Source organism: Arvicola amphibius, chromosome 11 (genome assembly GCF_903992535.2).
Source record: "Arvicola amphibius chromosome 11, mArvAmp1.2, whole genome shotgun sequence".
NCBI lineage: Eukaryota > Metazoa > Chordata > Mammalia > Rodentia > Cricetidae > Arvicola > Arvicola amphibius.
Window position 1 is genome coordinate 55,231,608 of NC_052057.2, and position 27,665 is coordinate 55,259,272.

A 27,665-nucleotide genomic window follows, 5' to 3' on the forward strand; every position below is an offset into this window, starting at 1 on the left:
GGGGTATGGGTGGAAGGGAGGGGAGGGAAGGGGGAGGAGGAGGGGAGGAGATGGAAATCTTTAATAAAAAATGAGAAAAAATAAAAATATAAAAAATAAACAAACAAACAAACAAAAAAGAATGTTTAATCTGTCCCTTTTGGGTTGTATTCTCTGCTGAAATCTAGTCAGTCAATTTTATATATAGTAACATTCATCTTGACTGTTTATCTATGAATTTTTCTTCTGTATGACCTGTCTATTGGGGAGAAGGTAGGGAACTGAGGTCACCTACTGTCGTAGGAATTAATGTGTGACTTTTTGTTTAGCAGTATATGTTTTATGTAACTGGCCATGCCTGTGTTCAGTGGATGTATAACTAGAACTGCAATGTCCCCTTGATGGCTTACTACTTTAATTAGTATGAAGGGACCTTTTTATCTCAAAAAAGATAACATAAACATGAAGAAAACCCTTTTTAATAATCTTGAGTCTAAAATATATCTGTCTTTTAATTATTTGTATATCTGGAGCCCTAAGAGGCCAGACAAGGCATCATATCTCTTGAATCTTGAAGTAAAGGTATTTCTAAGCTATCTGATGTAGGTGGTAGGGACTAGACTTGTATATCCAACAGAAGCAATAATTCTGACCAAACTCTATAGCTTCCAAAGATATTATAACATGTAAGCCTTCTGTCTCCTATTGCTTGAACATGATGAAAGTTCCTGATAGATGGTTGTGAAACTACTCAACAGCTTTCTATACCTGTAAGTGGACTTGCCACATTGCTTCTTATTTTCATTGTTAACACAGTACTCTTAAAGATAAAAAAAAAACACATTTTACTAAAACCTAGTCAGGGTCTAGTCATATTACTTTAGGAAAATTTTCATAAATTTTGATGCTTTTTCTTTTGGAATTTTTAAAGACAACTATGGCTCTCCTGGAACTCATTATGTGAATCAAATTGAGACACTGGTTTGCCACCATCTGCCAAGTGCAGAGGTTATAGACATGCACTTTTAAGCCCAGGTGAGATATATTTTTAAGTGACCTATCTTTGAATCAGAGAACTAAAGGAGAAAACGAGAGTTTAAAGGAATGAGGAATGTTTGATTAACAGTAATACTTCTTGAAATTTCATAATAATAATTTAACCTGGCAAATCATTTCATGTTTTCAATAATTGGGGTACTTTATTTGTGTTGTTAATTTCACCCATTTAAAAATGTTTGAACTGATATTGAACTCGAGTTGGAAGAGGCGAGTCCGGTCTCAAAATGGAGGTAAAACCGTCGCCCGGTCGCCCCCAGCCTGACTCTGGCCGTCGCCACCGCCGCCGGGGGGGGGGGGGGGAGGGCCATGATCCAAAGGAACCGGAACAGTGGAGGAAACTGTTGATTGGTGGTCTGAGCTTTGAAACCACAGATGATAGCTTAAGAGAACATTTTGAGAAATGGGGCACACTTACAGACTGTGTGGTAATGAGAGATCCCCAAACAAAACGTTCCAGGGGCTTTGGTTTTGTGACCTACTCTTGTGTTGAAGAGGTGGATGCTGCAATGTGTGCTCAGCCACACAAGGTTGATGGGCGTGTGGTGGAACCAAAGAGAGCTGTTTCTAGAGAGGATTCTGTAAAGCCTGGTGCCCATTTAACAGTGAAGAAAATCTTTGTTGGTGGTATTAAAGAGGATACAGAAGAGTATAACCTGAGAGACTACTTTGAAAAGTATGGCAAGATTGAAACCATAGAAGTTATGGGAGACAGGCAGAGTGGGAAAAAGAGAGGATTTGCTTTTGTGACTTTTGATGACCATGACAGTTGATAAAATTGTTGTTCAGAAATACCACACTATTAATGGGCATAATTGTGAAGTGGAAAAGGCCCTTTCTAAACAAGAGATGCAGTCTGCTGAATCACAGAGAGGCCATGGAGGTGGATCTGGCAATTTTATGGGTCGTGGAGGAAACTTTGGAGGTGGTGGAGGTAATTTTGGTCGTGGTGGAAACTTTGGTGGAAGAGGAGGCTATGGTGGTGGAGGTGGTGGCAGCAGAGGTAGTTATGGAGGTAGTGATGGTGGATATAATGGATTTGGAGGGGATGGTGGCAACTACGGTGGTGGTCCTGGCTACAGCAGTAGAGGAGGCTATGGTGGTGGTGGGCCAGGCTATGGAAACCAGGGTGGTGGATATGGTGGTGGGGGAGGAGGATATGACGGTTACAATGAAGGAGGAAATTTTGGTGGAGGTAACTATGGTGGTGGGAACTATAATGACTTTGGAAATTATAGTGGACAACAGCAATCAAATTATGGACCCATGAAAGGGGGCAGTTTTGGTGGAAGAAGCTCAGGCAGTCCCTATGGTGGTGGCTATGGATCAGGTGGTGGAAGTGGTGGATATGGTAGCAGAAGCTTTTAAAAAAACAGCAGAAAAGGGCTACAGTTCTTAGCAGGAGAGAGAGTGAGGAGTTGTCAGGAAAGCTGCAGGTTACTTTGAGACAGTCGTCCTAAATGCATTAGAGGAACTGTAAGAATCTGCCACAGAAGGAGCGATAATCCATAGTCAGAGAAGTTACTGCAGCTTAAACAGGAGGCCCTTCTTGTTCAGGACTGTCAGAGCCACAGTTTGCAAAAAGTGCAGCTATTGATTAATGCAATGTAGTGTCAATTAGACGTACATTCCTGAGGTCTTTTATCTGTTGTAGCTTTGTCTTTCTTTTTCTTTTCATTACATCGTGTATATTGCCCTGTAAATTGTGGTAGTGGTACCAGGAATAAAAAATTAAGGAATTTTTAACTTTTCAAAAAAAAATGTTTGAACTATGTGTGCTTTTATTTGTGCCAGGCTGTTTGTGTGCAATGTAAGGACAATTTAATTTTTTTATTGTTTTTATTTTTTCCACACACTTCCACTCCTCCCCCCTCACCTTCTGCCCTTTCCCATGATCCACATACTCCAATTTCCTTCAGTATTAGCTTTTTCAGGTCCTCAAAGATGACCATAATATGAAAAGACTTTAAGAGACCAGTTAACACTGAAACTTTAACTCTTGTATGAACTCTACCATGAAGTGCAAAACTTTAAACTACATTTATAGAGTTTCTCTGCATGATGATTTTTTTTCTCATTATTTCAAGGACTCCATATGCATGTATAGGCTTTGCCACATTACTTACATTCACAGGGTTTCTCTCCAGTATGTGTTCCTTTATGTATATGGAGATTACTGGGAAAATCAAAGGCTTTACCACATTGCTACATTTATTGGGTTTCTCTCCAGTATGTGTTCTTCCATGCATTTGAAGACTATGGTGTTGTGAAAAGGCTTTTTCACATTGATTACATTTGTAGGGTTTCTCTCCAGTATGCGTTCTTTTATGTATTTGGAGATGACTGTGTCGTGAAAAGGCTTTATTACATTGATTACATTTGTGGGGTTTCTCTCCAGTATGTGTTCTTTTATGTATTTGGAGATGACTGTGTCGTGAAAAGGCTTTATCACACAGATTACATTTGTAGGGCTTTTTTTCAGTATGAGTTCCTTTATGCCTTTGGAGATTACCAGCACATGCAAAGGCTTTACTACATTGATTACATTCATAGGGTTTCTCTCCAGAATGTGTTCTTTTATGTATTTGGAGACGACTGTGTCGTGTAAAGGCTTTATCACACTGATTACATTTGTAGGGTTTCTCTCCAGAATGTGTTCTTTTATGTATCCGGAGAGTACTGTGTTGTGAAAAGGCTTTATCACATTGATTACATTCATAGGGTTTTTCTCCAGTATGTGTTCTTTTATGTCTTTGGAGATGACTGTGTTGTGAAAAATATTTATCACATTGATTACATCTGTAAGGTTTCTCTCCAGTATGTGTTCTTTCATGTCTTCGGAGACCACTGGCACATGCAAAGGCTTTAACACATTGTTTACATTCAAAGGTTTTCTCTCCAGCATGTGTTACTTTATGTAATTCAAGACTACTGTTGTGTGTAACCGCTTCATAGGGTTTCTCGCCAGTATGAAATCTTCCATGCCTCTGAAAATGACTGTGATGTGAGAAGGCTTTAGTACATTGAATATATTCACAGAGATTCTCTCTAGAATGACGATTTCTGTATCTGTAAAGACAATAGGAACAAATAAAAGCTTTATCACATTCATTACACTGATAAATATTTGTATCTCTACAAATTAATTTTACAAATTTGTGTATATGTTAATATGAATAAGAACTGAAGGTTGATAATCATAGTGTTCCCCTTCATTAAGGACTGTTTTGTATCATTGAAGTTATGTGTAATGGTAAAAGGTTCTATTATGGGGTCCACATTTAATGCATGTGACATTCTCCACATATTTAAAGTGAAGAACTCAGTGCTTTAATATACTTACTGGATTCATAAATTTTCCAATACTGTGAGTCATACTACATTTGCAAACCAGAACAGACATATTTATATATTCCAATTCTCATAGGGATTTTCTGCCTTGTGAATTTATTGATGTACTCCCAGTGAATTAGGAAAAACAATTTTAAACTTGTATCACATTAAAAACTTCTACTAAAAGTGGTGACTATTGCATATCTTCTAATTGTTCTGTAATAAAGAGTTATGTTGCTTCCTTCCATATTCCTTACTCACATGGATTGAATCCAGAGTGACATATGATATGCAGATAGGTTTCTCCTCAACAACATTCTTAATTTTCATAAATTGTCCCTCCCACTAAACTTACAAAAGTCACAACAAGTATATAAGAGACACACTAGTTTACTCTAAACTATTTCCTTACTAGAAGATTTTGGATATCCACTTATCACCTATTTAACACATATACCTTTTTCAAAGTCTGAGTGGTATTAAACAGATTGCCTGTTCTACAGCATACCTATCATGGAGCTGTAATTCAAATGCGGATATCAGGCACTATTATCCTATATTCTTTCTTAGAAAAATGCCTTGCAAACCCATATCAGCTACCTGGCACTGAGGTGTTTGGTTTTCTGAGAATTTAATAATCATCAGTATACTTTAAACTGTGTGCATTTACACTACTGTTTTTGTTTAAAACTTCCAGAACACGTTAAAATTTCTCCATATGCACATTTGAATAGTTTGCATATGAAAATTACCTTCCATGTCTTCCAAAACGTTGACAATGTTCTTCTATATTATAGTCTTCCCAACTGTAGCCTAAAACACAGTACCAGAAACTGTATGATATATCATGGGAAAGTAGCAAAATTTAAGTTACTATCTTCAGTGAACCTTAGAAGCAAGCCAAATTTATTTACCTCATTCTTCCACTTTCTCATCAACCGAAATTACAGAAAACTATCAATAACCAAAAAACAGTTGTCCTTTTATTTTAAAATGTGATGGAAAATTCAGTCTTACCTATATCTGTGAGGTTCCTATAGGTCTCCAGCATCACATCATTGTAGAGATTCTTCTGGGAAGGATCCAGCAAAGCCCACTCCTCCCAAGTGAAGTCCACATGCACATCACCATAGGTCACCGCATTCTAAAATATCCCATACATGTGTACAACAGAAAGTGTGATACATCATGCTAACAACATATTTCTTTGATAATATATTCATATAATTCTGGGGCTTCCCACACTTATTCCATGACACAGAGGTTCTAATCATAAGCTCATTTGAGAAAAAAAAAAACTGAACAATGAGGTTCACCAGTCATTTCTGTACCCTTTGTCTAGGATACATACTTCCAAGATAAATACCTATTAAGAGGCATAAAGAGAGAAGCAAGCAAACAGATCAAAGTTCACAGCATAGAAATTGAAAGAACACTTTCTGACTACAAAAAAGCTGGGAAAGTTGGGTGTACTGGCTCATGCTTTTAATATGTGAACTTAGGAGGCAAAAGCCTGAATTTCACTGAGTTGGCTGACAGCCTGGCCATTATACTCAGTGAATATAATGATATCCAGACTTACATATTAGTTAGACCCTGTCTCCACCATAAAAATAAATTGAACAAAAATGTAGAAAGAACTCACAGGGTTTTATGGAAGTTCCTACAAAGAATTAGGCACACACTCCAGTTTAGCATTCATCCTTCAGAATCCAATTTAAATTATAATAATCATAAGATCTTACTAAAGGGAATGAATTTTTAAAGTTACAAATGAACAGGTGAAAAAATTAACGATGTAAATGTTGATCATAAGTAAACAACACAGAAGAGATGGCTTAGCATTTAAATGCTCTTGTTGGTCTTCAGGCAGGTGGGTTTGATTGGCTCACAACTACCTGATGTAGGTGTGTCTTCTATCTATCAGATGACTTCATTGGTTAATTAATAAAGAAACTGCTTGGCCTGATAGGTCAGAACATAGGTGGGTGGAGTAGACAGAACAGGATGCTGGGAAGTTAGGCAGATGCTTCAGGCAGTCGTCATGCCTCTCCTCTCTGGGCAGTCACCATGATTCTCCAACCTGAGACAGTTGCCATAAAGCCAGCCACCAGGTCAGACATGCTGAATCTTTCCCAGTAAGCCACCACTTTGTGGTGCTATACAGATTACTAAATATGGGTTAAAGCAAAATTTAAGAATTAGCCAGTAAGAGGCTAGAGCTAATGGGCTAGGCAGTGTTTAAATAAATAGTTTGTGTGTTGTTATTTCGGGGCATAAGCTAGCCAGGCGGCCGGGAGCTGGGTGGCAGGAACACAGCCCACAGCTCCTCACTACAGAATGGTGCCCAATGTGGATAACTGAATCCACAGAAAGCCTGAGAAAGCTTGGGAAAGTATAAAGCATGTTTTCTTGGTAGCAGCAATTTCTCAGGTCTAGCTCTGCTTGCAAGAGGCAAGCAAACACTCTCATCTAAGAGAGGCTTCCTAACTCAGCCTTAGCTGCAAAACCCTGCAGCTCTTTTAAGAGTTCCTGCCATGAAACACTTAAACGGTGTTGATGAAAAGCTGAACGCATGCTTTTCGGTTTTCAGCAATAGCAGGAAAAACACTGTGCCATTTTAAAATGCTGGCTTTCTGGGCCATCCTGCCAGGGCAAACTCTGACTCTTTCAGGCAGGCAGTCGACTGAGTGTGGTCTGTTAGCAGAATGTTGCAGCTTGCTTGCCGGCAGGGACCTCAAAATAACATAGAGTTGTGGCGATAAACATGGCTACAGCCGGTACCTCTGCCATGAGGCTGGAAAGCTAAGGAATGGGCTGGATTCAGCCTTCAAAGCCAAAGCTTAATCCTACCCATATTGCTCAGAAATTTAAAGGCTCATGTGGTCAGAAAAAAAGAGAGAGATACAGTAAAGAGAGATTAAAAAAACAAAGAAAACCTCTAAATGATTTACAGTGTGTTAAAAATACATGCAGGCTAAAAGTTAAAGTTCTTAAAGTAGAAAGAAAGGAAGGAAGGAAGGAAGGAAGGAAGGAAGGAAGGAAGGAAGAAAGGAAGGAAGAAAGAGGAGTTGGTTGTGGGGTACACACCTTTAATCCCAACACTTGGGAAGCAGAGGTAGATTGACCTCTGTGACTTCAAGATGTGGCAGAACACACCTTTAATCCCAGCACTGGGGAGGCAGAGACAGATGGATCTCTGAGAGTTCGAGGACAGCCTGGTCTACTGAGTTATTCCAGGACAAAGATATAAAAAGAACCTGTCTCAAAAAGTAAAAATAAACAAAACAGAGGTTAAAATAATGCCACACAAAGATGGAAAATACACAGAGAATCTTGATGCTGTATACTATTATGCTCTCTTTGAATTGTTCGAATGCTGAGGAAGGAGCAAAAGCTGCTAAAAGATATTTGTTTATAAATGCTGAACTAATCCAACATAGATATTTTGAAAATACCTTGACTTCAGAATTTGGATCTAAGGATACGATACTTTGGAAAAGGGATTCTTCTTTTGTTTTCAGAGGATGAGAACTTGTGGATTGCATCTATCCCAATATGGTATGATAGACCATGCCCTCCTGAAAGGTTGCTGTGAACACCCTCAAAAAATTACTTCACTCAACTGCCAACTGAGATGAACCTAGCACACAGGTTACACCATGAAAGATCTGATTAACAATGCCCCCATTCAGCAGGAAGCAGTTTGGCCTGATAGGATAGAACATAGGTGGGTGGAGTAGACAGAACAGGATGCTGGGAAGTTAGGCAGATGCTTCAGGCAGTCGTCATGCCTCTCCTCTCTGGGCAGTCACCATGATTCTCCAACCTGAGACAGTCACCATAAAGCAAGCCACCAGGTCAGACATGCTGAATTTTTTCCGGTAAGCCACCACTTTGTGGTACTACACAGATTACTAAATATGGGTTAAAGCAAAATTTGAGAATTAGCCAGTAAGAGGCTAGAGCTAATGAGCCAGGCAGTGTTTAAATAAATACAGTTTGTGTGTTGTTATTTTGGGGCATAAGCTAGCCAGGCATCCAGGAGCTGGGTGGCAGGAACACAGCCTGCCACTCCTCACTACAACTACCCACTACTACAAGTTCAAGGATTGTAAGGCCATCATCTGATTGATGTGAGGACCAGACACATATGTGGTACATATCCATGTGTAAGGACAAAAGATACATATTCATATAAAAGAATTCAAAAAAATATAATGGGTAGGAATAATGTCATACTCCTGTAGTTGAATAACTGGGAAGACTCAGGCAGCATTAATGTCATGAATACTGTCATCCTAGGAAAGAAAAGTGGGTAAAGCTCAGGAAACAGCATATATTTAACATGTACAAAACTACATTCTAGTCCCACCAGCGAAGAATATATATATATATATATATATATATATATATATATATATATATATTCACACACCCAGGCATGATATTTAATCAAAGTATGTAGGAGTCAGAATTATTTGAATCTCTGAGATAAGGCCAGATATCTGATCTACAGAGCTACTTTCAGAACCACACCAAATGTAAAAAAGGCTGACTCACCTTCTCTGCCCCCAAATCCTCTTAATTCTATGACCTCAGAGGAACACTGAAACTGGCTGTGACTACACATAAAGAATCAAGAGGAGAGTGACTACCCACTCAGTGGGACTACCCACTCTCTAGGCCCTCCATACTGGGGAAAAACCCCAGGCTCCTCCCCCACCTGCCTCAACTTCTTTAGCCAGCTAGTAGGGCAAACTTGCTGCAGGTAGGCTTATCCAACACACCCATCACATCCATTGGACCCTGTAAGCTACAAGTCCCACTTAGCCACCAAACCCTCCTATCCACCCGTGGCCTCAGAGGAACTCTGAAACACAAGTTGCATTTACACAGAGAACCCAGAAACGAGTGAACACCCATCCAGGCAGGCAAAACCTGTGTACCTTCCCCCATCTGCCTCAGCTTTTCTAGCCAGAGAACAAGCAAGCTTCCTGCAGGTAGGCTGCTCCAACAGCCCCTTCCCATCTATTGTACCATGCAAGCTACAATTCCTAATCACCCGTGAAAGCTCAGCTATTTCAGATGAACTCTGAAACACAGGCTGCAACTACACAGAAAGGACCAAGAGGTGAGTGATCACCCACCCAGTGGGACACCCCATACTGCTTTCCATACTAGAAGCAAACTACAAGTCCCACTCAGTCTCCAAAACCTCCTATACCCCCATAACCTCAAGGACCTCTGAAATAAAACTGCAACTACACAGAGAGGATTAAGTGGTAGGCTGCTCCAACACCCCACCCCATCAATTGAACCCTGAAATCTACAAGTCACACTCTGCAATAAAACCCTCCTATCCTCCAAAATCTCAGAGGAACACTGAAGAACAGGTGAAAACTATACAGAGATGATCAAGAGAGGAACTGTAGAGCACAGACTGTTACTGCACAGAGTGGACAAAGAGAGTGAGCCAAGAGCACAGAGTGGACCAAGAGAGAAGTTAAGATAGACCTCAGTGGCTCCCTGAGACACAGACAGTGACAGTGCAGAGTAGACATAGAACAGTTCCCAAAGTCACAGAGAGCCAATCTAAGGGTTGGACCAAGAGGCAAAGACATTGACAGAACCAACTGAAGGAAGAGATGGGTAGGCATCAATGCAAGAATTCATTCAACAACTTAAAAGCAACATGGTAACACCAGAAGCCAGTGGTCATACAACAGAAAGACTTGAACATTCTAACCCAGAAGAATCAGAAGAAAATTATTTGAAATGTAACTTCATGAGGATGATGTAGACCTTTAAAAAAGAAATGAAAAGTTCCCATAAAGAAACGCAGGAAAAGACAAACAAAAAATGGAAGAAATTAATAAATCCTTCTAAGAAACCCAAGAAAAAACAAACAGGTGAAGAAAACAGTCCAAACATTTCAAGTCTTGAACACTGAAATAAAGGTAATAAAGAAAACACAAAGCAAGGGAATTCTGGATATGGGAAATTTGGGTAAACAAACAGGAACTACAGAGGCAAACACAGTACACAGAATAAAAGAGATGGACAAGAGAATCTCAAGTGTTGAAGACAATATAGAGGAAATAGATTCTTTGGTCAAAGAAAACATTAAATCCAACAAATTCTTAACACAAAACATCCAGGAAATCTGGGACACCATGGAAAGTCCAAACCTAAAAATAGTAGGGATAGAAGAAGGAGAACTTCATCTCAAAGACACAGAAAATACATTCAACAAAATCACAGAAGAAATCTTACCCAACCTAAAGAAAGATAGCCCTATGAAAGTACAAGAAGCTTTTGGAACACCAAATAGACTGAAATGAAAAAAAAGAAAAAAGTCCCCTCACCATATAATAATCAAAGCAAAATCATACAGAATAAAGAATATTACATGCTGTAAAGGAAAAAGATGAAGTAACATAAATAGGCAGACCAATCAGCAATACACCTAATTCTCAATGGAAACCATGAAAGCCAGATGGTCCTTTACAGATTTGCTGCAGACACGAAGAAATCATGGATGCCAACCCAGATTACTATAACCAGCAAAGTTTTCAACAACCATCAATGGAGGAAACAAAATAATCCGCAACAAAACCAGACTTAAAAAATACCTATCCACAAATCCAGCCCAACAAAAAGTACTAGAAAAATAAACCTTCAACCCAACCCAAAGAAGCTAACTGCATGCACAGAAACACAGCAACAGATAACCTCACATGAGCAAAACCACAAAAAAGGGAAACACAGAAACACTACCATATCTATCACCATGCACAAAACTCAAGTCCAAATGGATTAAAGACCTCAATATAAATCCAACCACACTGAACCTGATAGAAAAAAAAGTGGGAAGTAGCCTGCAATTTATGAGCAAAGGAGGCCACTTCTTACCTATAACTCCCGTAGCACAGACAATAAGAGAAACTGAATAAATGGGACCTCCTTAAACTGAGAAGCTTCTGTAAAGCAAAGGACACTGTCAGTAAGACAAAAAGGAAACCTACTGAATGAGAGATCTTCACCAACCCAACATCAGACAAAGGTCTGATCTCCAAAATATAAAAAGAACACAAAAAACTAGACATTAAAAATTTAAATTACTAATTAAAAATGGGGCACTGAACTTGAACAGAGAATTCTCAAGAAAAGAAATTCAAATGGTCAAAAGATACTTAAGGTCATGTTCAACTTCCTTAGTTACCAGGGAAACACAAATCAAAATAACTTTGAGATACTATCTTACACCTGTCAGAACAGCTAAAATTAAAAACACCAAGGATAAGCTATGCTGGAGAGAATGTGGAGGAAGGGGAACACTCATCCATTGTTGGTGGGAATGCAAACTTGTGCAACAACTTTGGAAATCAGTGTGGCAGTTTCTCAGGAAACTGGGAGTCAACGTACCTCAAGATCCAGCAATACCACTCTTGAGAATATATGTAAGAGATGCCCAATCATACTACAAAAGCATTTGTTCAACTATGTTCATAGTAGTATTATGTGTAATAGCCAGAACCTGTAAACAACCTAGATACTCCTCAATGGAAGAATGGATAAAGTGTGGAACATATACACATTAGAGTTCTACTCATCAGTAAAAAATAAAATAAAAAACAAACGATATCTTGAATTTTACATGCAAATGGATGGGAATAGAAAATACTATCCTGAGTGAGATAATCCAGACCCAAAAAGATAAATATGGTATGTACTCACTCATTAGTAAACTCTAGTCCTAAACAAAGGACAATAAACCTATAGTTCACGATCCGAGAGAAGCCAAATAATAAGGTGAACCAAAGAAAAACATACATAGATCCTACTTGAAACTGGAAAAAGACAAGATGGTTGGGTAAAAGTTGTGAGCATGGGGGTGGGGATGGGGATGAAGTGGGAGAAGGGTAGAAGGGAAGAAAGAAGGGAGAAGAGAAAGATTGGGGAGAACTTGGGGGAGTGGGATGGATGAGATGGAGGAAGGGTGGATACAGGACCAGGGAAGAAGATATCTACATTAACGGAGCCATTTTAGGGTTGGCAAGAGACTTGTCTCTAGAGGGGATACCAGCTATCCATGGGGATGTTACCAGCTAGGTCCTTGGGCAGCAGAGGAGAGGGTGCCTGAACTGGCCTGTCTCATAGTTGCACTGATGAATATCTCAACCTTTGTTTGGTGATGGATAGAGATAGAGACAAAGACCCACATCCGAGCATTGAACTGAGCTCCCAAGGTCCAGCTGAAGAGCAGAAGGAGGGAGAATATAAGCAAGGAAGTCAGGACCACAGGGGGTTAGTCCACCCACTGAGATGGTGTGGTTGATCTAATGGGAGCTCACCAAAGCCAGGTTAATTGGGTCTGAACGAGCATGTGATCAAACTGGACTCTCTGAATGAGGCTGACAATGGGGGCTGATTGAGAAACCATTGATAATGGCACTGGGATTTGTTTCTACTGCACGTATTGGCTTTTGGAGATCCTAGTCTGTTTGGATGCACACTTTCTTAGACCTGGATGGAGGGGAGGAGGGCCTTGGACTTTCCAGAAGGCAGGGTATCCTGCCCTCTCTTAGAACTGGAGGGGGAGGGAGCAAGGTGAGTAGGGGAGTGAGAGGGAAATGAGAGGAGGGGAGGAAGTGGAAATTTTGAATTGTATTATTTATAAAGCAATAAAAAAGTAACAGGAATTAACAATCACTGGTCATGAATATCTCAATATCAATGGACTCAATTCACCAATAAAAAGGCACAGGTTAAGTGAATGGATAAAAATAGATGATCCATCCTTCTGCTGTGTACAAGAAACACATCTCAACCTCAAAGAATGATATTACCTCAGATTAAAAGGTTGGAAAACGATTTTCCAATCAAATGGAGCTAAGAAACAAGTGGGTGTAACTATCCCAATATCTAACAAAATAGACTTCAAACTAAAGTCAATCAGAAGAAATGGAGAATACTTTATATTCATAACAGTAACAATCCATCAAGATGAAGTCTCCATCCTGAACATCTATGTCCCAAATACTAGAGCATTCCCATGTATAAAGGAAATATTATTAAAACTTAAACCTCACATCAAATCCCACACACTAATAGTAGGAGACTTCAACACCCCACCCAACTCTCCACAATAGACACAAGAATCAGATAGAAAAAAAGCAGCAACTGCCCTCCCCTTGCTCTCTGGCTTGCGGCTCTGCTTCCTGCAACTAGGCTCCCTTCCTGATTGCACAGAGGGCTGTTGTCTGGGATGGTAATCTGTAAGTTTTTCCCCCTTTAATAAATAACCATTCTATTAATCATAATTCCAAATTGGTATGGGATTGTTTGTGATTTACACTTTCATCTGGCACCGAAACGTTTGGTTTTAGGACCCCTCCTTTCCTCGCTTGGCTGCCTGTCACCAGCTCGGCTTGGCACGAGCCCTCCCTCCCTCAGCCATGGCCTGTACCTTGTGGGTGGAGCCAGCAGTTTAATATAAATTATCACGCAGTGCCTTTTCTTGCTGAAATTCTTTATATTTTCTCTTTACATGCCTCAAATTGGCTTCCAGTCCCCACACACCCTATCATTTGCCTCCCCATGTGGATTTAAATTCCACAGGCCTGCACCGTCTCTGCCTGCCTGGTTTGTTCTTTTCTGAGTTGTTTTTGATATCTTCCTTGCAAGTGCAGCACTTAAGTGGCACGAACCAGAGCACAAGCAGTTGCCGAAAGCAGCAACCCCTGAGGCAGCTCTGTCACATGGAGGCATATGCGGCTTCTGGGTTGCTCTTCTCTACCCCTGGATTCTGGGTTTCTGGTTCCGTGTATGGAATTGATTTGATTATATTTACTTTGTTGAGCAACTCGTATTTCCCAGTTTTTAACAATACTAAGGCAGACACTGAAACAGGACTCCATTTTCATCACTTTTGCCGTGGTTCTAGTCGCGACTTGGCAACAGCGCCACCTGCTGGGTAATAGGTAATACGGCAGTTTTCGTTTCCAACACAAATCTTACTGCTTTGTTTACTAATACAATGGATTATATCATGCAAGGTTTATATGATTATGGGGATACTTTAATTTACTTGTTACTAGGTTTCAGTTTTATTTTCCATATTCTATCATTAAGGAAGAATATGGCACCCGTAAGAACGATTCAATCTATATACGGACTAATAATGAACAACTAGTGGAAAGGATTAAAATTATTGAAAAACAGAGGTTATCTGAACAAGGGGATACTATGATAGACAAACTTGACTCCATATTCAAGGGTACTAGGAAGTTACCTGAAAGGGTTCAGGGTGTTGAATTTGACGTTCAGACGTTATCACAAAGTTTTGATAAGGTAACAGACAGAATATACCTCCAAGATGGGAATCTACATGATATACAAGAAAAGTTTAAGGAAGACATGTTATATTTGAAGGAAAAAATTAAAACTTTGGAAACACAGGTACAGAATGGGGACCAAAAAACTGATACCTTAGTGAAATCACTAGAAACACATATAGGTCAAGAGATTCAGGATTTAAGAGAGACAATGATAAAAAGATTTGAAAAGATTGAAGAAATTATTGGAGCTGGTCAACAGAGTAAGGAGGCACAAGGACAGGATACAATTCCACCACCAGCTATTAGAAATGGCTTACCCAGGGTTTTAGCGACATACCCTATAATTTATTCTGACAAAGTGTCAACTTCTAAAGGCTCAAAGGGAGTCAAAGAAGCTAGATGGAAGCCAAATAGAAATGAATTATCTAATAGAAATCAAGCAAGCTGTCATTAATTATGGCTTGCACTCTGCATTTGTTAAGGAAATGATAAGGACTTGGGCTTCTAATGTCAGAGCTATCCCCCAAGATTTCTATCAGTTAGTGTCTGCAGTTTTAGATGATGGATCTTCCTTGATGTTTGGAATTTATTTTAGAGAAGAATCCAAACATATGGAACAGCAAGGAAGAGCAAAAGGTGTGGAGGTTTCCCAAGATCAAATTCTTGGTGTAGAAGCATATGCTAATCCACAAGTCCAAGCTCTTTATGACAAAGAAGTATAGTGTCTATGTCACCAAGCAGCCTTAAATGCTTGGAATAGGATACAAGATCCAGCAAAACGTGTCGAATCATATACCAGGATTAGGCAGGGACAGAGAGAACCCTTTATTGACTTTTTGCAAAGATTAATTAAGGCTCTGGACAAAGGGGTAACAGACCCAGAAGCTAGATGAATACTTCTTGAATCTCTAGCTTTTGAAAATGCAAATATAGATTGCAAAAGATAATTGGGCCTTTAAAGTTTAGATCAGCACCTATGGATGAATGGATTCAGCATACAATGAATGTTGAGACGTTTAGCTATAATCATGAATCTTGGGTAGGAGAGGCAATTTCCAAAGCAATGAGGAGACATCAAACTGCCAGGTGTTTTAATTGTGGTAAATTAGGACATCTGAAAAAGGATTGCAGACAAAGAACTTCTAGGAATAATATCTCCTCTGGGAATGACAAAAAGAGTAGACCTCGGCCTTCAGGTATATGTAGGAGATGCGGTAAAGGACGACATTGGTCCAACGAATGCAGGTCAACAACAGACAGACAAGGCAACCCAATACCATTGGGAAACCCCTTGAGGGGCCTCTCACAGGACCCCAAGCCAACAGTGGCCCAGTCATTCCTAGTCACAGTGGAGAACGTGCTTCACCAAGAAAATTAAAAGCTCCAATTTCTGCTGTAAAAAGTAATACTGGTCTAAATGATAAATTACATGTGGAAGATGAGTCAAAAAATCTGGTAGGACAGAGTAAACGTATATTTTGGCAGACTTCTATTAATGATCAAAGACCAAAGCTAAGAGTCTGCATAAATGGCATTTTTATTGAAGGCTTATTAGACACAGGTGCAGATGTAAGTATTATTACTCCAAAATCTTGGCATCCAAATTGGCCTCTTCAAGAGGTAGATGTTCAGTTCCTGGGAATTGGAACCCTATCTCGTGTAAAACAAAGCACAAGATGGGTTGAATGCATAGGGCCTGAAGGGCAAATAGGAAGACTAAGGCCATAAATAGCAAATATTGCAATAAATTTATGGGGCCGTGGCCTGCTACAGCAATGGAATACCCAGATTAACATTCCTGTAGTTCCAGGAACTCATAATTCTGGGCAGGACATGATGAGGTATTATGGGAAAAGGTCACCAGCCATTCAGGCTGTACAATAACATACAGCAAATAGCAAACCTTTAGAGGTACCAACAGCCCTACCTTTAAAATGGCTAACTGAGAAGCCAATATGGATCAAACAGTGGCCACTAGCTGAAGATAAATTACAGGCTTTGGAACAGCTGGTACAAGAGCAACTAGATGCTCACCATATTGAAGAATGAACCAGCCCTTGGAATTCTCCTGTATTTATTGTAAAAAAAAATCTGGTAAATGGAGAATGGTGACAGATCTAAGAGCTGTTAACAAGGTAATTCAACCTATGGGCCCACTACAATCTGGAATTCCTTTGCCTTCCCTATTATCAAACGGATGGCCTCTTATAGTTATTGATTTGAAAGATTGTTTTTTTCACTATACCTTTACAAGAAAAGGATAGAGAAAAATTTGCCTTCATAGTGCCTACTTATAATAATTCTCAGCCCACTAGGAGATATCAATGGACTGTCCTCCCACAGATGATGCTCAATAGTCCCACATTGTGCCAATATTTTGTAAGTAAGCCATTGGAAATAATTCGTAAGCAATTTCCCAAGCCCATCATTTATCATTACATGGATGACATTGTGCTATCTGATTCAAATAAAGATACTTCAGAAAGGATGTTTGAAGAAGTAAAGAAAGTCTTGCCTAAATGGGGATTACAAATTGCCCCTGAAAAAATTCAAAGAGGAAATTCTATTAATTACCTAGGTTACAGAATACGGTTAGAGAACATTAAAACACAAAAGGCACAAATTAGCAGAGACCGGTTACAGACTCTTAATGACTTCCAAAGAATGTTAGGAGACATTTTCAGTCTATGACCAGCAGTTGGGATAACACCTGATCTAACAGTTCATTTAAACAAAACCTTGGATGGTGATAAAGATTTGAATAGTCCCAGAAAACTGACAGCTGAAACAGAAAAGAAACTGACAATGATTGAGGAAAATTTACAGGAGGCACATGTGGATAGGGTGAACCCAAATCTTAGCTCCATCCTAGTCATGTTGCCTTCCAGAATTTCTCCTACAGGGATTTTAATGCAGAGGGAAGATACTATTTTAGAGTGGATATTTATGCCTAATAAACCAAGTAAAAAATAAAAAACTTATGTAGAAAAAAGTCTCTGAATTAATTATAAAAGGTAAGCTGAGACTTCGTCAACTAGCAAGTATTTATACTAGCAGAAATTATAGTGCCTTTTACTACTGAGGAAATAAAAAATTATGAGAAAACAATGAACCATGGCAAAGGGCTTGTGCAATTTTTTGGGAGAAATTAATAGCAACTATCCCAAAAGTGATAGGCTTAACCTCATAAAGAGAACTTCTTGGATTCTTCCTAGAATTATACGAGATGCTCCAATAACTGGAGCCCGTGTGTTTTATACTGATGCAAATAAATCTAATTGGCCAAAGAGTGTTTTTGAAATAATATAGTTTCTCTGTGATTATTTCGGGTCTAACCTAGCTAGTCAGGCAGCCGGGAGGAACAAGCATACCTTCCTCCAACAGGACACAAAATGAAATGTTTGTTTTATAACTTCATGCTGAGGTCTAGTGAACTATTTCATAGGTAGTTTTTAAATGATTGTCACATGGATTTCCGACAACCAGAAGAGAAAAGCAAGAATCAAATCACAGACAAGCTGTTAGATCTTTCTCCCATCAGAAGGCTGGCTGATGGTTCCATTGCTTTAAGTGTTTTATTCCTGAAATATATTCCAATCTTTTGACAATTTAACAACAATATGAAGTTTAGTCTTCATGGTAAGTTGAATATTTAGAAATGAAACAAGGAAGAATACCTTTATGAGCATTATTATTAACTGAACATCTTCCTCTGGGCATGTGAAAAAGAAAAAAGAGAAAAGAACAGTAGTAGTCAAGGTTCTCCACTTGTAGAACTGATAGAATAAATCTCTCTATGTAGGTAAAAAGTGGATTTATCTCAGAGACTGTGGCCCAGCTAGTTCAATATTGGCTGTCTAACAATAAAAAGCTGAAAAATTCAATAATTCTTTAATCCATAAGGCTGAATGTCTCAGATGATATTCAGTATATACCCAAGTTTCTAAGAACTGTATTCTAAAGAGAGTAAATGAAGGACCTTCCTAGGCAAAGAGAAAGAGTTTCATTCTTCAATATTTTTCATGTACATAGGCTGCCACCTGGCGGTCTGGCTGAAATTAAAGGTGGATCTTATTACCCAAAAAATCAAGATTAATTAATGAATTAAAGGTCTTCCAATTTTCAAACCTTTAATTAAAAATAATCCTCACAGGTATACCCAATTACTTGTGTATTAGTTAATTACAGAGGTATCAGTTTGGGTACCAAGAATAATCATCACAATGGCCAAAACAGTAGACCTGACAAAGCTTTCTTACAGGAAGGAGGCAAGAATATGGGAGTCATTTCCAAAGCAACACTTTTTCTAAGCAAGAAAAGCAACAGGATTTTATTTGGGGAGTCTAGACACGTTTATATAGAGTTCTGCTACTGTCACAATAACAAAAGGACAGAGAAAATATCCACAGAAAACATAAAGGAAAAGTCACCTATCAGCACTGTGGTTGATGTTCTTAGTTGGATAGCTCTGCTGAGCTACTGTACCCTTAGAACAAGGCTGCTTTTGTCTCTAAGCAAGATTTCTCAGAAGGCCACAGCTGCTTCCATGCAGAATCAAAAAAGTTCATTTTAACTAGCCCTGGCTACTGTATGCCTCAGGACTCTGAAATCGTTGTAGAGAATTACATTCTTTCCTTTTTATACCTTTTCTAAAAATTTTACTTTTATGGGTGTTTTGCCTGCATGTGTCTTTGCACAGTACTTACAGAGGCGAGAAGAGGGCAGGATATGCCTGGGACTGGTTTTAGAGCAAATGGCTAGCTATCCTGTTGGTTCTGTGAATGGAAGATGGGTCCCCTGTAACAACTTTAATGGAGCCATCTCTCTAGAACGTTTTATTATTTAAAATTTATTCTATATATTTTAATTAAAAGATGTTTCATCTTGGTCCCCTCTTCACTGCATCCCTTTTCAGATGCTTCCCTTCCAACTTCTTCCTTATTACATGTGTTTGAATAAGCATGCTGAAATATATGAATACAGCCTGCTGAGTTCGTTTTTGTTGGTTTTATTACATAGTTGCAGGACTAATGATATTGTTATACAGAACAATAAAGAAATTATGCACTAGTCACACAGACGAGGACTCAAACTTTTAAGCCAAGGACCACTATTAAAAGTGTGTTTCAGTAAGAGGCCTTGCAGATGTTCATAAATTCATATCCAAGTTCTTTTCATTTTAAGCAGCAAACATGGCAGTGGAGTAGTCTCTTTTCTATTAAACTGAAAAAAAAGTTAAATAACCTGACTCAAAGTAATCTGGGGGGAAAACAATCACTTGACTCATAAAACAAGACCTTTCCATCTATCTAAACAAAAAAGAAAACAATCACATTTACGGAAATCAAAACCTAACTGCTTCCTATATCATCACATTGTGCAAATTCTGAGACTCTTAATAATATTCTGGGTTCTCATAGATGGAGGAAGCCCCATGTTTCAGTCTCTTCCATCCCTACCACACACAGTTTTCCTACCATCCCAATTCTAGACAACAACTACAGATCTCTTTTGTCATCCTACAGTCCAAAAATCCACCACAGCTTCAGGAGTCCACTGAGTCATTAACCTCTCAGGGCCTTTCCAGAGCTGTTTCAAACCAGTTACCCCATCATCAGTTCTCCATGAGCCCTTCAATCTTGGATTGGCAGTCAAGATACCAAAGCAGAAGAATCCAAGCAAAGCTCAGTATGGAGTCTACCTAGAAAGCAAGCAAGGGTAATTTCTATTCCTTCAACCTATAATGATTCTACTTATCACCTGACATCTTATAGACTTTGAGAGGATGTGAAGGGGGAAATGAAGAAAGCCAGCATGAGGCCTGAAGATGTGAAAGGACAGGTGAATAAAGAAGAGAACCTGTTGTCCCCAGGACACTAGAGCTGCTGACATGTCTCAGTCCCAGGATCACCACAGTTTTATCTATTGTTAGAGGCCTAACTCCATACCCCACTATACACTCAGTCCTTAGATTATGTTGAAACCCTCAGACTCCAGCCTTTGCTTCCCAAATTATGTGATCACAGGTTTGGGACACCATGTCTGGCTTTGGTGACTTCTTATTCAACTTGACAGAGTGTCATGGCAAGAACACATGGAAACTAAAAAGATAAAATTTTAAGAGTGAGTAAAAAAAATTTGTAAAAAACAGTCCTGGTGTCATGTAATGGTGGTTGAGAACACTGTACCCAGAGTCAGGAAGCAGGAAGTGATGAATTTTGGTCATTATAATGTAACTCATTATTACCAAATCCATGGAATAGAATGGTGCTATAACTTCTGGAAGGAAGAAGAGTCTTCTCCATCTCAACGAACTTAATATACAAGCTAATCTCTGATAACTACATCCATAGAATAACATGATCTAGATAAACGTCCAAAGGCATGCCACCAGTATTGCTCCTTGGCTGATTCTATGTCTTATGAGGTTGAAAATCAATATTAACCAACCACAAAATTAATAAAGTTTGCTGTGTAGAAGGCCTTTGTAGACAAGGACAATATTTCCTTTTTTAGCGATAACTCAAATACCAATGAGCCATGTTGGAAGGCAAAGTATGAACTTACTCTTTCCCAGATGTAAGCAGCAATTTTCTGAGGATATCCAGGATAGGATTAAGAGCCTCATGAATAGTAAGTCACTGTGCATAACTCTTCTGACCCATGCTTTTACCTTAGTAAATCAGAATCCTAGCCACGCCACTTCAGGAACTGATCTACGATTTTGTTATTAAGGACAAGGAAAGAAAGATCTGACTCTCTTTCAAAGACAAAGAGGCAAAGAGAAAGAGTGTGTTTCCTTCAGCATCTTTGAGACAGTCTCTAGTTTGCTATCACATATTCATAAGTTGCAGTATTTCTGCTGTTTGCCTTTTATCTTTACCTTACGATCATTATAGGCATGCACTTTTGCAACTTGCTTTATAAAATGCAGAAGTAAAGGGATATGTACCAGGTCAGTACTTTATCTGTTAACTGATTTTTTCACACCAAGGGTTTATTACTTACTAACCTGTGTGACCTAGAACCCATGATGTAGTAAATAGTTTAGGCTTAGAAACTGCAAGATCCACATGCCTCTGCCTCATGTGACCACACCTGACTAAAGAGATGTTTAGCATTGATTTAGCACAGATATTACTAGAAAGAACTTTTGGAAAGTGTGGTCTTGTGAGGGAGAACCACGCTTAAAAATTGACACAGAGCCCTGTATACAGTTCTGTTGACTATGTAAGCTCCATTTAAATTGTTTCTAAGAGTCTTTCTCTCTCTCTCTCTCTCTCTCTCTCTCTCTCTCTCTTCCTCTCTCTCTCTTCCTCTCTCTCTCACAAACACCACATACACACACACACACACACACACACACACACACACACACAAAACATAAAAGAAGACCAAAATTAATTAGAGTGCCGATGAATAAGAACAGTATTCTTTAGTCGTTTCAGATGCCACCACTGGTCCCTGTCAATTTATTCTCAGAAATGAACATAGCCAAGTACTGTAGAAGATCCAGGTAAATATCTTTGAATTTGAGCCAGCTTGTTCTATATATTAAATATGATAGGAAGACACAACTTACTAACACACACACACACTTGCAAATATGGTTGAACATAATTTTGCTTTGTTGAGACAGGATCTGATTAGAAAGTTTCAGCTGACTTAGAACTCATTATATATAAATAGCTTAATGAATTATGTATATTGAATATTTTAAAGCAAATTCCACGAAATTTTTATTCTATACTGTTTTCATATACTTCTAAATATTTCATTCTATACTGTTGTATCACTATTCAGAGCATGGCAGCTTTCTAGACAAGAGGAAACCTCCAAGCAATTTTGTTTATATTTAATTATATTTCAAGAAGACTCAAAGTAGGAAAAATTTTACACTCTTTACATTCCTACATTGTTTTATTCTATCCTATAAATCAATATTACTTTTTCCTTGAACTTTTAAAACCAGAAAACATTTAAACTCGTTTGTTTGTAAACTGACCTGTTTGCACATTTTGTTTTATGCTAAGACTCCAACTGAGGAGACTGAAACAATGCCCAGTAAAGTAAATATTCCAGCTCCCAGTAACCAAATGAATTTTCAAGAATGCTTTTTTAGGGGCTGGAGATATGGCTCAGTGGTTAAGAGCATTGCCTGCTCTTCCAAAGGTACAGAGTTCAATTCCCAGCAACCACATTGTGGCTCACAACCATCTGTAATGAGGTGTGGTGCCCTCTTCTGGCCTGCAGACATACACACAAACAGAATACTGTATACATAATAAATAAATATTTTTTTTTAAAAAAGAATGCTTTTTTCTAACAGTTAAGACATTTTCAAAAATTGCATTGAAATTTTTGGAATACCATTTTTTAAGTTTGCTGGGATAAAAAAATAAAAGGAGATTATTGATATACAATTACTGTATTATTTGTTGTGCTATAAACATTTTGAGTTAAATAGCTGCTATCATATGTATGTGAAATCATGAATGACTATTCTGGATTACTAGGTTTCCTAAAATAACACATGAGGAACAACAACACAAATCTATATGTAATAAAATTGTATCAAGAGCAAAATAGCAGTGTTCTCATAATTTCTCTCTAATGGGTAATGAATCATGTACTGTTTTAGTTAGAGTTTCTATTGCTGAGAAGACATCATGACTATGGTAATTCTTATAAAGGAAAAACATTTAACTGTGATGCCTTACATTTTTTAGAGGTTTAGTCCATGATCATCACAGTGCAACATGGTGGTGTGCAGGCAGACATGGTGCTGGAGAAGCTGGCATTGTAGAACTTAATATACAGGCAAAAGGAAGTGGTCTGGGACACTGGATGTGGCTTGAGCATAAATGAGACCTCAAAGCCCACAAACAGTGACAAATTCCTCTATCAATGCCATATATACTAAGACAAAGACACACCTCCTAGTAGTGCCACTCCCTTGGATTTTATGGGGGCTAATTCCATTCAGATTACCACAAGCAACTAACCATTAATGTTCACAAGGAAGAATGATATATTCTCCTGTGTGAGGAAACAATAAGCATGTACTGCTAAGAAAGACTAAGTGTGTTTGTTTCTGTATCATAATTTATAATTACCATGAGATTTTCAGTGTAGCTACCAAAGGCACCATGATAGATTATAAGAAGTGTTCGGCTCATATTTAACCAAATGTGGGAATAATGACAAGCTTGCTCCTTGTGTTCCAATTGGAGCATACTTGTATGTTTTTTGATATGTCTTTTGATATGTTTTTTGATATGTCTGCCTACAATAACTTGTAGAGGGTTTTTATTTTTCCTATTTTTTCATTTGCCTAAGAAAATCCATACCTTTATTAATTCCAAGACATCCTCAAGTATTATTTGTTAATGATGGCCAAGCACATGAATCAGCAGTAGTATTGTAATGAGTAAAACCATACATGTCTTTTAGACATATAAAAATAACTTAGTCTGGAATCCTACTTCTCCCAAGACTGCAACTGCAACCAGAACTCAATATCACCCATTCAAGATAAGCAGACACAGTTTGAGAACCCCATGATGCCCAGTGGACAATATATAAGCAGAGGCCAAGAATAATAAATGTTCTGTACATATGGAGATATGTACCTTGATCTGCACTGCAAGATAATCTCACCGAAGATCCTGACCCTCCATTCAGAGAATTCTGTTAGAGACTGGTCCTCAATTTCAACTAAGATACCCTGCACAGTTGAGCAGCTTTGGGAAAATAGGCTTAGAACCACAGTTAGGAATTCAGAGTATGAACCTTGTGTGATGATCATCAACAAAAATTATAACTTTTGTTGAGCTAACTATGCATATCTACCTTCTTTCTCATGACGTTTCTCTTTTCTAGCAATTTCCCCCCAATACTTATTGTTAGCTGTTTAGTGAATCTTTGCCATTCTGATTGCAATTACAATAATCCTTAAAAAAAGAAAAAAACCCTGATTTTATAAAAACAGGAACAATTTATAACATCAATCTCCATAATTCTGATAATTGACAATATAACTATATTTTAAATACAAAATAGCAAATGCCTCAAAATAAGTTATGAGTGTGTTTGCCTCATATTATTTCCAGTTTTATTGAAGAGATCACCTATGAGAATTAGTCAGGCTGCTGCAGAAACGTTCAAGACTCTATAAAGCCTTTATTGGCTGAGTCATCTTTTGGGCCTAATTCTAGCAATCTGTAATGGCTCAGAAGGCAACAGTGGCTCCATGGAAAGCTTTGTAAAGCAGCTGGGCAATGAAGTATTTGGAAGGCACTTGGGCTCGAAGAAGAGTCTGGAGAGTGGCTTACAGGCTAAGGAATTAGAAGGCAACCTTCTGGTTGGTGACAAGGTCCTTAAAAAGAGCTTTGCTTTTTCTGTATCAGGGGTTCACCTGTACAGTCACATCCAGTTGTTCCTGGGCTCTTCCCAACATACTACCACTCCTGACAGCTACAGCAGCAACAATATGACTTCCACTTCTCTGAATTTCATCATCAGACTTGGTTGACTCCTTGCTCAGAAAGACTCGCATCCTGGGGACGTCCAGGGACTAGTTCTAGGGATGCAAGTGATCAGGCAGGGATATGTTCCTGGGATAAGTCCTTCAGCTCCACAGATATTCACAGATAAATAAGAGCTGGGTTGGTGAGCAGGGCCTGTGATCTTGTACAGCCCCAACTTCCTGCTTTGTTCAATCAAGCCTGCCAATTCCCTACTAAACACACCCTCTCCTGGAGGAAAGCCCAGAAAAATTCTTCCACTCATCTCCTCAAGCACAGCAATCTTCAGATGTATCCCTAAGCAAGTCCTTCAAAGACATACCCACACAACATGCTCATCATACCCATCCTCCCAGGAAATGCTTTTCCAGACATTATTTTAGCCTGACTCGGACCTGATAATCCTGTGGTGACCTCAGTCCTGGGGAAATAGACAGAATGGAGAGTGCTTGTCACCTAAACAGGAGAGCTGCTCTAAGATAAAGGCCAGTGGAGACAGGGCAGCCATCAAATGTAACCATAGGGCATTGGAAGAGGAGACCTGGCCTTCCAGAGAAGGTATCATACAGCAGCTGGGAACACAAACCCACAGATAACAAGGTAGATAGAACCTAAGCCCTGCAACATCTCAGGTGAAGGGAAAAGCATGGCCAGTAGACATACTTACATAAGGGGGGTGAGAATATTCATAGAAAAAGTACTACAGGAAACTAATGACTGTTGAGAGAGGGAGTGTTATTCTTTCTAAGGCATGAACCTCCTATTTAGTTATGCAAACCAACATGGTCTTCCCTGAAATCATACAAACGCACACTTATCAGCAGCTTATATTTAAATATTTATGTTCAGAGACATATAAACATAAATGCAATAATACTAACAAAAGTAAAAGAGATAACCAATTTGAAACAGACTAAGTTGGGGGTATAAACATTAAATATAAAAGGAATACCCCTCCCTCCCTCTCTCTCTCTTTCTCTCTCTCTCTCTCTCTCTAGGATATTAAAAATACTAAATATAAGAATAATAAAGAATAGAGGGAAAAAGAAGAAACTCAAGTATCAGACACAGAGAATATGTTCAACAAAACTGTAGAAGAAAATGCCCCTAACCTAAAGGAAAGGCCAATCAAAGTAAAAGAAACAGAGAGAACACCAATAGATTGAAATAGTCCCTTCACCACATGATAATCAAAACACTAAATATATAGAACAAAGGAAGAATATAAACACTTCAAGGAAAAAACACCAAGTAGCATATAAAGGCAGACTTATTAGAATTATACTTAATTTCTTAATGGAGACTCTGTGAGACTTTAAGAGCCAGGAGGGACAAAGGTACAAACTTTGATAAAATATCACTACATTATCATTCTTTTATAATTTGCTTACATTTCATCATAAAAAATACAGTATAGAAACAAAATGTACCTCTAAAATAGGAGCTCAAGAGTCTTTTACAATAAAAATAAAAAATATTTGTATATGTACATGTAAAGTAACTACTATAAGTATGTAATGGTCAAACACTGAAATGCACATTAAGATTTTAGATTTCATAAGCAAAGTGAGAAGCAAATGTGGTACATATGTTACTTCAAACCAGAAGCAAATATTGCTTCTGTTAATTAATTAAAAGTGAAAATTGAATTCATTCTCTTGAAAAATTGCTTAAGTATCTACACAATGACTAATATGATTAGAGCAAACAGTAACAGAAAATTGTCATAAGTAATAATTTTAAAACTGCATGATTCTGAAAAGATTGAGAATATTTGTATGTACACATGATCACTAAGACACCTGCAAATAAGTACACAAATAATAAATTCCAGAAACAATCTACATAGTTATATATTATAGAATTGAATAAAAATTATGCTGGACTGTATTAAATCAAGGATGACAGGTAAATCTACATATGCTTCATGCTTGAGGTCCAGACAGGCAAGACCATCTGAGGCAGCTCCTTAGACACACATGCAAATAATCCAAATAAATAAAGTAATAAAAAAATCAGGGCTATGGTGTTGCCTCAGGCAACACAAGCAATGGGAACCAAGGCTAAAGTCCTAGTTTGATTCACAAGGCCTACATGAGAGAAGGAAACAAATTCCCTACACCTGTACTCAGTGGAATCTGTGTGTCTGTGCAAACAGTAGGACACTGAACACGTGTTTACATTACCAAGGCAAGCAGTGTGCTTTTGTGCTTTCATTCCCTTCATAATAGGACAATTTCTGGTACCCTATAGACACTGCTCCTAATTAACTTCTGCTCCACTAATTTACACTCAATCATTCCTACTAACTTTTTTTAACTTAAAAGGCTCTTCTGAATCTATTTCCCTCTACAAGACTACAACTAGCTTACTTAAGTCCCCAAATTCAACTTGCCCTCAGCTATAAAAATCAGTCCAATTAATAAAC

At 38.4% G+C, this 27,665-nt stretch overlaps 1 protein-coding gene and 1 pseudogene across 1 annotated transcript in view; one reads left to right on the forward strand and one right to left on the reverse strand.

The window, feature by feature from the left end:
- The first annotated feature begins 1,262 nt into the window (after nt 1-1,262).
- Nucleotides 1,263-2,418, forward strand: LOC119826778 (annotated as a pseudogene).
- Nucleotides 1,810-27,665, reverse strand: part of LOC119826777 (zinc finger protein 120-like) — a 50,707-nt gene continuing 24,851 nt past the window's right edge. Inside the window, exons 2-4 of the mRNA XM_038348264.1 lie at nt 5,386-5,512; nt 5,121-5,181; nt 1,810-4,104 (exon numbers count right to left, since the gene is read on the reverse strand). Coding sequence (XP_038204192.1) covers nt 3,066-4,104; nt 5,121-5,181; nt 5,386-5,512 — 1,227 coding nt within the window. The 3' untranslated portion in view covers nt 1,810-3,065. The remainder of the gene's footprint in view (nt 4,105-5,120; nt 5,182-5,385; nt 5,513-27,665) is intronic.